This window comes from Girardinichthys multiradiatus, chromosome 19 (genome assembly GCF_021462225.1).
Source record: "Girardinichthys multiradiatus isolate DD_20200921_A chromosome 19, DD_fGirMul_XY1, whole genome shotgun sequence".
NCBI classification, from domain to species: domain Eukaryota; kingdom Metazoa; phylum Chordata; class Actinopteri; order Cyprinodontiformes; family Goodeidae; genus Girardinichthys; species Girardinichthys multiradiatus.
In genome coordinates this window covers 17,240,360-17,253,132 of record NC_061811.1, presented here as the reverse complement: position 1 = coordinate 17,253,132, position 12,773 = coordinate 17,240,360, and the positions used below count along the sequence as shown (strand labels likewise).

Below are 12,773 nucleotides of genomic sequence, written 5' to 3'. Positions count from 1 at the left end.
TTTATATGTTGAGAGAAAGTGTGTCACAACAAGTTTAGAGATGCACGAATCAGAATTTTGTGGCCAATTCTGATTTCTGGTGATTTTTATTTTTTTTTTGTAATAACTATAGAAGATATAAGAACAAAAAAATTGTGCCTTCTTGCCTTTTTTGTACTGGGAGCCAAGGCGCATTTGTACTGTGTGCATAAGAGAGCAGTCAGACTGTAAAACAGGGTTTTTCTCACTTACCGGACAAAATAATTGGAGTTGATATTTTAGACTATGTTTTGCAACTTGCTTAGGGAAGAAGACTCAACGTTAGAAATCTTCACGGACTTATTTCAGCATTTAGCAGAGCAAGGATTATTAAAACCTACGATGTTCTAGATGGGGAATTATTTAAAACAGAGCAATTTTACTTTGTTCAGCCTTCCTGTTATCTGCTGAAAGTCTCTCCCTCCCTCCCTCCTGCTGCCTTAATGAACCGCAGATGTGTCTCAACTTGTCATAGACAGTTTTTTTTTAAATTGCTTCTTACATTGTTGGGCTCCATGTGGCTCTATTGTCACGCCTCATTGATTCTGAACGTTTCTAACTTCGTGGCCTAGTCCACATGTAGGCGGATATCTGGGAAAATGAATAACTGTTTATGCACTTTTGTCTTACATCAACACATAAACCCTTTTTACATCATTAAAAACAAATAATTATGAAAACTCCGGTGAAAGTGGAGATTTTCAGCCTACATGTGTTCATGATCAAACTGACTTTTATGGTTCAGCGCATCACTGTCTGCGACAAATATTGCGGCGCTGACGTCAAATGTGCGACCATTGCTTATAGACTCGGGCATACATGGGTCAATATATCCACCTACTTGCTTTGAGATGATTCCCAATTGACAATTCTTGTGTTTTATCAGCTTTATATTTTAAAACCGTGTTTAAAAGGAGTTCAACTTATTTTTCTGTCCACACAAACGAACCTCCTAGCACCATGTTTTCTTTCTGTCCAACCAGTTACAGGTCAGGCCTGATCGAGCTGAAGAGCGTCGGCTTCTAGTTTGACATCTAGTTTCTCTGTGCATCTCTCAACAAATTTCTAGTGAAGTCCTCTAAGTCCTGGAATCCTTGATGTTATCATAGAGCCACTGTGGGTCTCTGGGAAGATTAGTAAAAAAGTGGGTTCCATTCCATCTTCTATTCCTGCCACATGCTTAGGTGCCATTGGTCTAGGCACTCAACCAAAAGTTGATCTGCATGTCGGTGTGTGAATGTGTACACGTTTGTGAGTCCAGCTGGTGGTTTTACTATAAAGGTTTTATATAGGTTCAGCTCATTTATCGTCTGTAACGTGAGTGTTTTTGTCATCTTTAGACTTCTTCACAGCCACAAGACTCAGTCTTTTTGACCCTTGTCTCCTCTTCTCTTGACCTGGACACAGGTCTGCTCTAAATTTCCAGCCCCCCCCCCCAAACCCTGTTTCCTTCCTGCTCCAACACTTGGCTCTTCCCCCTCGTCACGGCTGTAAATGTAATGTTATTTGCAGACTCAGCCAATTTATGTTGATAGCCATTGGGGATGAGTGGGTTGACCAGCATTAGCGGTTTTCCAAAAACTAGCTTTCCATGTGGATTTATCTGGTAAACAGAAGGCTTAGGTATGCATGTGGACAGGCCAGGGTAGCAACACATTATATCCTCTGCAAAGTTAGATGTTTGCTTCTTCTTTTTCAGTCAGGCTTTTTGAGATGTTAGTGGGCATGTGCCTTCTAGGAGATTCATGGCAATTAGCAGGTTCTTATCCTTCAATGGGAATCAACACTAGGGATATAGCAAGTATTACACTGAATCATATGAGACTCTGAGGCAAGTCAGTTACAAGCTTTTTGTCATGTCTAACATATTTGCCTGTCTAAACATCAAATAAGGCGTTGTGTTGGGAAAAGAACACCATGCATTCTAACTGAAATTGAACTCTGCCTGAAAATATTCCCAACAGCAAAACAGTGGGTGCTTCATTATTCCCATGGAAAGCCAAATGAGTGAGGCCCATTTCTTCCCACTAAACCTTATTTGTCTTTATTGTGGTTTCCATAGGGAGCTATTATGATGCTGGTAAACAGGTCTGTAATCAGCATGCAGGGCCACCCTGATCATACACCCATACTTGTGATGGGAAAGTACCGTACAGAGTTCCATGTTTTTGTTTTGTTTTTTCCTTTTTTACGTGTTTATGTCTCAGTAGCTGTGACTCAGACTACGATATGATGTTGTTTCTCTAAAGAAATACTCTCTTTATTTTGTTCCCCTTTCTTCTTTTTTTGAAAAACATGCCAGGGTTTGATTATAGATTTCTCCCTGGGTATGTGTGTATATGAAGGTGGGAAGTGACGTCTTGTAGTCTAACATATTTTACACAAAATCCAATCCTCCATTGTGATTTTAAGGCCACACAGACAGCTAATATTAACCTGTGACAGAATTATATGGCTAGCAAACAATCCTTATATTAGACGCTCTATTGTAATGCACCCAGTCAACACTCGATGTAAATGTCAACATGCTCAACCACAACAATATGAACACTAGAGGGGCCAGGAAAAAGGAAATTCTGTGGCAGGTTGGTGGGTAGATGTTGGGATAAGAAAAGAGACGGGAGGGGCATGTCTGCAACATTTTTGAGGTCTTTGTTCCTTTTTTTTTACTGTGAATTTATGATTGTGGTGGCGAGAGGCAGCGTCATTAGGCGGTAGACCGCCTCAAGAGTGAGTGTTTATGTAATTGGACCAACTCATACTTTTAGAAATTATCTGATAGACACTTGTCTTGTTCAGTAAAAATGGATTGGAGAAACAAGGCTGATCTCTGACAGCCATGTGCTCTTTTAGCAGTAAATCACTTAAAAGTAGACAAGTTGGCAGAGAGAAAGTGCAATTATTCCCCAATGTGAAATTCAATACGAAGTGTTTTCATTTCCAGTGTCTTGCATTAAAAGTTACGTAATTTTACATAACTGGTAATGCTACACCAAAATAATTTTGCATTTATTCTTGTTTATATCTTCCAAGTGCATAATAATGGTGCATAATAATGGACCTGGGAGAGGAGCCTCTAAAACTTTATTTTTTTGTAAAGCTCTTAAAAATGGAAGCTTATCTGTATTTCTGTAAAGAATACATGTTTATTATAAAACTAAGGAAATGGCTTAAGGATGTTCTCTAATACAGGGGTGGCCAACTCCAGTATGTGAGAGTTGGCGGCCTGCATGTTTGATGCCCCTTTTCTACTGGCTTGTCTTGGCCGGCACGGCTCCGCACGACTCGGTTTCGCTGTACTCAGTACGGTAGCTGTTGTGTTTCCACTGACCGCCAACGGCTGAAGCTATGGTGGCTGAAGCCCCGCTCCAGCCATGAGTGTAGAGTGCTGTGCTGCTATTAACGTTATTGTGTTACATTGTCACATTAAAGTAATCTGTGTGAAATGATAAAAAATAAATAGAAAATAAAAACATATTAAACTAAATACTAATAACGTTTGTATTAATATATATGCAAGAATGTCTTGTGTTTTTTTTAATGTCTAAACTGATCAACTAGGATAATTATCTGGACCACAGCCCAGCCAGAACCCCCTCCCCCTTACATCAGAACCCCTGATGTGAGGGGTGTGGCAGGAAAGGCAGAGAGGAAAGATGCTGGACTGGTGAAGCTCCAAAGTTTGCCTGAAGAAGTTACAATTTTGGGCTTTATGATGAAGTTTTTGTCTTATCAATGGCAATAACGAGGACAAGGACTTAAAAGCGCAAAACTGCGGACTTATGACCTTTGAAGTTAGTTTTAGGTCAGATATTGCATATTCGTGCTCCATGGATTCAGCAGAGTCGTCCTCTCGTTTGGCTCCTCCTGCAGACGCTGGTTTGCTTAAGAACCGTCAATAAATGTCCGAACCAAACACGTTGTTTCATGGTGGTATTGTTTTGTGTCTCTGAACAGCTGATTTTATGTGCGATCAGCTGATTTAGGAAGTTATTAAATACAGCGCTCTGCCTGCATGTAATTCAGAAAGCCGATTTGTCCTTTTTCTTTTCTGTCAGCCTTTAGGCATGGTTTATGATCTGTAAATGGTAAAATTACATGTATGACCTGCTCCGGCCACTGTGGTCCTTAATATTATTGTACTTGCTCTTAGGTTTTATTAACTTTTCAATGCACTGTCTCAACGAAAACTTTCACATTTCTCCTCCTCCCACGGCCAATCAGGGAACAGCAGTCTGTTCACGACCCTACTCAGTCCCAGTTGTACCTGCTCAGGAGCGGTACTACTAACTCTAATGGAAACACCCGCAGAGCAAGCTGAGCGGAGTCCAGTAGGGCCAAATTGAGCCAGTGGAAAAGGGGCCTTAGATGTGTCTCTATTCCTACACTGAATAAGTAATGACTGAAGTACCTCCTCAGTGTGCCATCAGGCTCTCTAGAGGAAGATTGTGGTGTATCGAATGAGGGAAGCATCTTAAAAGTTGTCTAGGACAAGGATATGAACTTATGATCTTACACATTTCATCACTGTTACAAAGCAGAAATAATGAGGTTGAGGAATTTTCTTCTCATCTTGACACATTGACTTAAGCAAAAATATAGAACAAGAAAACCCTACATTTTTACTGTGTTAAAGGCACAGATTATTGTTTGTTTTTGTTGTTCTGTAACACAAGGATGACTGGTTGATATTAGCTGCTTCATTAGTCAGGCTGCCTGCTCAGGTAGCCAGCGTATAGTTACCACCTGGACAGATTAGGCTGTAGCAGCCTGCTAACTGTAATTTTAAAGTAGTAATAAAATTGATGGTTTATGCAGTTTTAATTTTCCACACCGTGGATTTTTTTAGGAGGCGACTGGAAAACTTAATTTGTCTTTTTTTAAGTGCAGGAAAAGTGTAGGTGTCTTTGTTCAGTTGGCTGGCAGATTGCCGCAACAGGTGGGGGAGGCACAATGCTTCATTACTGTATTGGTTTTAAAAGCGTAACTATTTAAACATTTGGTCTGACTTGACACTGGTAACTGACCCATTAAGGCTTTACCAGAACCTTCTGTATAATGGTCAGACCAGAAGCAGTTTTAACAGATACACATATAAAAAAAAACACCTTATTCATAGGGACTGTTTTTTTTGTTTGGGTCAGAACTTCCATCTGGCTTTGTATTTTAGTAATTTCTTCTATTGTCCACTATACATTAAATGAAGGGTTTTTGTTTGTTGATTACAGCTTTAGAAGCTGTTCTGAAGAACTAGTGAATCCCAAAGTAGTTGTTAATAATATGCAACAAGGTATTAATTTCCACAGGGTATTAAGTCTAATGCTTTATTTAAAAGAAATGTGTAAAACCCTACAAAGAGGGTAAAACTGGGTCAAATTTCAGCTGTAAAGACACTACCCTCACTAAGTCTGTAAGCTCTCTTATTTTTTTTTCTCCCCACCCTTAGCTTAGGGGCCAACCGTTATGGTGGCTTCGGGTTTGCAGAAACACTCAGTGAAAAAGCCTACAGCTGTTCTGCAGTCACTTATCTGCTGCTCTCGTTGTTTTTCCTCTGTTTTATAATGTTAGTAACCAGAAGCCAAGGGAAGGCTAAAATACCTCTCATAGCCTAATTGGATGCTTGTCTTTCCAATCCCCAAATACTGACATTTTTAGAATTTTTACAATATGTAATTAAATGTGAGGCTAAATTATCCTCGGATTTATCCTCTGATTTAAACACAGCTGCATGATGTCAGAGTTTCACCATGAATATTTTGCATCGTTGTAAACCAAACTGGAACTCACACTTGCTGATCTGCTCAAACCTGAACAACTCCGTAACCTTTAAACCCTCATCGCTCATCAGTCATCGACCATCACCCTGCCAGAGACAGAGCTGCTTTTGTCCTTCATCGGAGGAACCAGCCTCAGCTGCTTTTCCACACTCGGCCGACCCATTCGGGACGAGTAACTGCTATTTGTCTGGAGTTTTAAGATTAGGGTACATGAAGTTAAACAGTCTTTGTTAGTTACAAGGAGCAATGATAAGATTAAAAATGGGTACCGCAGGTTCGTACAGTTGAGCACTTAGACAGTATCAAGGAAACTTTGTTTTGGTACAAACCACTCTGAATTCTTTGGGAACTGTGTGATCCTTTGCAGGGATTACTTTGCACTCACTAACCAATCTCTATAGGGGTTTTAGGTGATGAGGCAACCAATGTCTGTATCTCAAACAATGAATGAGAAACATTGCAGAACATTTCTCCTGTGCCTACATTGTTGTTGAGGGACAAAACACACCAGTTGCAAGGGTGTTTACATGTTTTGTTGCTTGTTTGTCGTCCTGTGAAGTCATGCATTAGAGTATAGCATTGCAGTACCCAAGAGAAGCATTCTCTTTCCCTTTAATTACAGCATGCCTGGTCCAGCCAAAGACCATTGTGCCAGAGCTGGTGCGAGTTCCCACAATGGAGCTGCTCAGTGGAGAACAATGAGTCAAATTCCTGACTGTTCCCCACAGGTTCAGAGGCCAGGCTTACATAGAAAGACAGTGGAGTTACAGTGGCTTTGCTATTCTACACCCAGCAGCTTTCCCACTGGTCACCTCAGCAGGGATATTAGTTTTTGTGTGTGTTTGTGTCTGTGTGAGTGTGTTACTTGGTGACTGCAGCTCCCACTGGGAGCACAGGAGGGTTTCATGGGGGAAGGAGCTTGTTTGGTTCTCTCTGTGGGATGCTTCACTCTTTTGTGTAATCAAACCCCTGAGAACTAAACGTTGGCCACCAGAAGCTGCATTGAAGGTATTTATTGATCAGTATATTAGGAGGGACAGACGGCTAAAGTTAGTGGAGGGAGACATGCTCAAACAATGCTGGTTGATCTGGAACGTGTTTTTCACCACACAAATGCAGACAATAGAACTTGATATTTTATCTACTGCACCTGCAGGTCCCACTGCAAACCAAATATTCTGTTTTTCTGGATGTTTAGAAAGCCAGAATAAGACAAAAATGAAATATGTTGCAGAAGAAGTGGAAATTTGTTTGTATTCCAAAAATTGAGAGCTTAGTCTTTGAATAAGGCCTCCAACCCTGTCTCGTTCAATTTGTGTTGGACAAATTATTCAGCTGTATGCTTGCTTGAGCATGTTTATTGATAAGCACGCTGAAGATGCGTTCATAACCTGTTTGCATGTAATCGGTGTTTACAGACCCTGAGTTGGTGGGTGGTCAGGAGACCCCACTCTGAACAGCAGGTGCCGCTCTAGGAGAGCAACTGGAATAAAATCTAGCATAAAATTGGAAATTTTTAGAAGAAGTTACAACCTTATTGTCTCATAATGTCTCAGAAGACATTCAACTTAATTGGTCGAGACCACTGACCCGATGTTTGAAAACTCTAAAATCCAAACTTTTTAAGATCAGTAAATGCACTGTACTAAGGTCTACCTAACAACTCTCCTTGGTGTGGATGCTGTTTCTTAGCGAGGACGACTTAATGTTGGCTTATTATAGCATCCCAGAGGTGTCAGAGGATGGACAAAAGCTGTGGGAGCTGCCTGATATGTTAAGTATGTGAATCTGTGACTTAATAAATACTGTAAAGAACTGTTTGTATCCTTACAGTTATTCAAAATAGATTTCTTTTTGGCCACAGCTCCTCCTGGTTGTGAAGCTATAGTTGAGGTTAGTGATCCTTCTGTCTGTGCTTCCGATTCACCCACATGGTCTGGTTAGAAGACATTTGCCAAGTAGTTTAGAGTCGCTGTAAAACTCCTCTAAAGCGTTTCATCTTGCTCAGGCTTTGAAAAGCATTCAGACGGGCCTCTCCTTTGCCTCCAATCCCTCACTTCACGATGTGACACTCTAGGTTGTTTACTGGTTTCATTGTCTTAAATGAAAATTAATAGTCCGTCGCACACCTTGGCAGCCATTGATCGAGCGACAATAAATGTTTTATATGCCCAACAGTGAGGACATTCACTTTTTTGTTTTACCCAGAAGGTTTTGGGCCCATAGGTAGGACTGTATTGGAGTCTTTCTCTTTGTAGTCTTGATGTAGGTGGGAGAATAATGAATGATGCATGTAGTGCACTTCAGTCTCTGATCAGCTGTTTTTCTGAAGTGTGCATACAGGATTAGGAAAGAATGTGGAAATACTCCAGATAATTGAATCAATATAACATCTGCATGGAAAGCGTAGATGCTTCATCACCATCTCCTTTTGTTTTTAAACTTTTTAAAATCTCAGACTTTTTGGGTGACGTTACATAGTTTAGAACAATTGACCTATCATTAAAGCACAGGGAAGCCTTACTGTGTCTCAACCCACAACTTTCCCTCTTTGACATTTGGCACGGTGGCACCATTCAACAGAAAATGCCTTTTTAACACAGCAGGAAGTAGAAATGTTGCCTTGTTGAAAACTCCACTCTTTGTTTTCCTTTAATTGCGTTAGGAGACTGGCCCCAGTGTTTGCGCTTGGCTCCAGCCAGCACTCAACTCCCTTTTATTTTTTGCCTGAATTGAATTTCTTCAGAGGATGCCGACCAGTCAGAGGTTAATCTAACAATTCTCTAAAGGCTTGCCTGGGAATTAGCATGCTGAGGAATGAGGAAAATGTAATAAGACTAACTGGACTTGACTTATGTGCTGGTTAATGTTTTAACAAGTCATGAAAAATTTCCCTTGTGACTCAGGGGGAATAACTTCAGCTCTCATTTACAGTTGGACTTTTCCCAGGGATTCAAGTGCTCATTAAAAGTGAACTTTATTGCCAATCTTAAGGATTTCTTTTTAAAGAAATTATTTATTTTGTAGGTTCATGTCCCTGAAGAATTTTAGCTTACATTATTTGGCATTAAGTAAAACCAGAGGAAAGGTTTTACACTATTGCAATCAGCTCTCTTAAGTCTCCAGCAGGTAAAATACTGAAAAAATCCTGTTCATGAATGACTTAAAAATAAAGCTTTTAAATAATGTTTAAATCTATAAAGTTTAATAAAAATAAAATACATTTCACGGACACCCTATGATGCAGGAATGAGGATAGTCTTGTAATCCCTTCCTATCATTGATTAAAATTTTCAAATTTACTAACTATCAAGGAACCTGATATAGGTAGTAGTAAAAGCAGTTTTTTTCTTTAGAGTCGCATTTTGTTAGATTTAGTTGTAACATTGAAACTAAGTTTACACTAATGAGCTTGTCTGTGTCATAGTCTTTTAAAGGAAAACTAGAATCAGATTAGACCACAAAGAAATAAATCGAATTCTGCCTGTAGAAATCTGATTAGTGCGTCCGTATTTGGGACAAAATAAATTCTGTTTACATCCCCCATAAGAGGGGTATCATCATCAGATTAAAACTTTAATTGACATTGCCAGATGGTAGCGTTTTAATACTTAATCACAACGTCATTAAGAGGAAAACTGCTAAAGTTTGAAAGATAAGCTGATTTTAGACAGAACGTTCAGTTTGTATGAATCTCACTGATATTTTTAAGCTACTGCATGTATTGTTTATAATGCAAGTCAGATAAAAGTTGATTATTCTTTTCTGTTTACATTAAAAAAATAAAATGGGTTTACTGCAAGATATTTGATACATTGGATTGACCTGTATCTCCAAAAACCAACATTTTCAGATTATAGACATGCAATAGGTTGAGTCAGAGCTGCAGATGCTGTAATACAAGTGGTTTGATCTTGTTTGGTCAGCGGTGACTAACACATTTGTTTGTTTTTTTCTCTATACAAACTGTCAGCAACAGGTGCACGGGCTGAGCGTCACAGTGGCACAAAGACATCAGGTGCTGCAGTGAAAACTGAACAACTTCAAGCTCTAAATTCGGCATGGATGCGTCGGCTTAATGTCAGGCTTTCTGGGTCCTCATACCCTCGCTCTGACTAATGTTATTTGTGAGGATGTTTGTTTGTGGCGTGCTCTGAAAGAGTCCGGGTGTCTCGCAGCTGACGGGCCTTTTAGAGAAGCAGGGCACGGGGCCATGGAGCTGCAGCTGCCCCCTCTCTGTGCGCTCTTTGATGGGCAGAGAGACCTGGCTTCTACTTCCACACCCACAGCTAAACACACACATGAAAACACACACAAAGGCTCGTTTTTCCCTCCTCTGTTGCGGAGTGGGACATGTTTTGGAAGTTTGTTTATGTTGTTCTGCATTGAGTTTACAGCCTTTTCAGCCCTAACTACATCGTCCCTCGTTCAGTGGCTGCAGCAGTTAACTGTCAAACTTGTTGAACTTTAAATAGCATCAAGGAGCTGTCCCTGATACTAATACGTTTTTTGCAGGCACCCACACCCATACACACCACTTAGCTGTGCACACATAAATATAGCGCTATTGTTTCAACAGTTAAACATACTTGAAGGTCTCAACCGTTGTTCTTTTATGGTTTGTTTAGCAAACAAATATGGCCGTCCCACCTGCTCCTTATCTGCACTGTGCACACTTGTACAATTAAGATCCATGGTAATAAAACCAGAGAGTATTGTTACTGTTTAGCATGAAAGGGCTTGTTGAGAATGTTTTAATGGGGGTCCTGTTAAGAGGTTAATATATTTTTGGCAGCAGCTAACTCTCCTGTATGTCTTAATTTTTTTTATAAATCTAGATTAGTTAGCCAAAGGCTACCTCAAGAGGGTCCAAGACTAAAGCTGGCTTCTGCCATCTTAAATGAACACCAATCTCAAAGGCAATTTTGTGATCCTTTAACACATCATCACATGACATTGGGTGATTATTTATACAGAAGCTGATGATTGTTGAAACAGAAAATGGAGGTAGGAGGTGTTCCACTGAAAGGATTGCTGTGTGAAACGCCTGATGGGAACAGAACATGGGAACCAAAAGGTAATGATGCCTTTAGATTGAAAGGGCCACCAGCAGTACTTCACTCTGAAACACATGCTCAAAAATGGCTTTGTGTAAAGCGCAGCAGCCACCTTAGTGTTCAACAAATTTGTGCTTTGACAGTTGTGGTATCATGCAACACAAATTCTACATGGAAACAGAAAATCTGAAAACAGAGCTCCTTTACAAGATCTACAGTTCTCAGTGGATCTCATCACAATGTCATTTCCCAAATGGATCATCCTAGCTGATAGCACTGCAGCTTTGTGCTTTTGCCACTTGTTATATAAAAATCTGCCTTTCTCATTCTCCACTCTACTAAATTATGTTGTGGAAATTGGGGTTTGGGCTCAGCTCAAGCTGCTTTTGATCTAAAGCCACATAAGGGTGTGTAGAAATAAAAAAAAAAAGTTTTTCAGTTAAACCATTATTATGTTTGTTTTTTCTTTTTTTTTCACACTTTTCTGTCTGACAGTCATTTTGGCATGAAATACATGTTTAGTTTTCAGTACGTTTCACACAGGAACATCATTGGTATTGTGCAGCCTCCATTGTTTTGGTAAATTATCTTTGGCATCTTTGTAAACGTCCACCCAAACACAAATGAGATGTCCCTCTGGGACAAGCTAGTAGCTTCAGCCAATGGAACAAACTCACTGAGTTCATATTGAAAAGAGATCTCAAGAGAGAATTACACAGGTCAGGCAAGAAATAAACTAGTTACAACCTTTTAACGGGACCTCCCTTAAAATATGCTGAATTATCCCGTTAAGGCAAACAATCCAGTTGTATTTTAGTCTTTTTCTTACAGGGGCTTCATTTTGTCCCTCTTGTTGTACGTTTCCAGGGTTGGATGACAGCTTGCAGCAGTATATTAGCAACTTTGAGAGGGAAAAGATCAGCGGGGAACAGCTATTGAAGATCACTCATCAAGACTTGGAGGAGCTTGGCGTTGCAAGAATTGGACACCAGGAACTGGTCCTGGAGGCTGTCGATCTGCTGTGTGCTTTGGTGAGTAAATGTGAATTTGTCCCATTTAATGTCCATCTTCAGTGATTAAACCAGTTATTCATAAAATGTGATCATACGACTTTAATTTAATTTTAGCCAAACTGTGTATCGTGTTTTCCACACATTAAGAACAGCAGTATCCCTAAGCAAGGGTCCACAGGAGTTCATAGAGGTTTTATGCTCTTCTCAGCTGCTTGAAACTCCAGATACGTGTCTCCAGCTACTCACGTCTTCAGGCTTACCCAGCAGTCATTCTGGCACTCCAAAAAAACAAAGATATGTCTTTCTTTAGCTTCCCATGAAAGGAGAAATGAAAACCCTCCATGCTACGTTTTCCAAGAAACCCAGGTTTTCCAGCAGACGGGATTGATTTGGCGTTTTATCACTTCCTGTACCATAAAGGGTCCAGATTGTGGTCTTTATGTTTTTATCAGTGTCAGCATTTCTGACTACATGCCCTCTTAAAACACTTTACATTAATTGTTTGCGTATGGTGTTTTTTTTTTTTTTTGTTTGTTTTTTTTGCCTCAAACAAACTTGTTTCTTGAAGTCTTCTCCTCATAAAAGGGTTTTAGTCTGAAGCAGAGTTTTGACTCTAAACGTGATTGGAACCAGCTACTTTAACTTCTTCACCATGATTGAACACCTTAACCATGGATGAGGTATTTTGAAGTCATAAATGTTTAAAACAATGTCCTGAGTTTTAATCATCTTTACAGAGCACTAATAAATCATCAAGAAATGGAAACGATATCACTGTAAACCTACCATATCGTATCCATCTGCACAAACAGACAGGCTTGGCAAAAAGATCATTAATCTATGAACCAACCAAAAGGCTCAGTGTAACTCTGGAAGAGCTGCAGAGATTCACAGCTCTGGAGTGAACA

General features: G+C 39.9%; 1 protein-coding gene across 1 annotated transcript in view; it reads left to right on the top strand.

Moving 5' to 3' along the window:
- The window catches only part of LOC124855234 (connector enhancer of kinase suppressor of ras 3-like), a 47,325-nt gene that overhangs the window by 13,743 nt on the left and 20,809 nt on the right, over positions 1-12,773 (top strand). Inside the window, exon 2 of the mRNA XM_047344934.1 lies at positions 11,720-11,883. Coding sequence (XP_047200890.1) covers positions 11,720-11,883 — 164 coding nt within the window. The remainder of the gene's footprint in view (positions 1-11,719; positions 11,884-12,773) is intronic.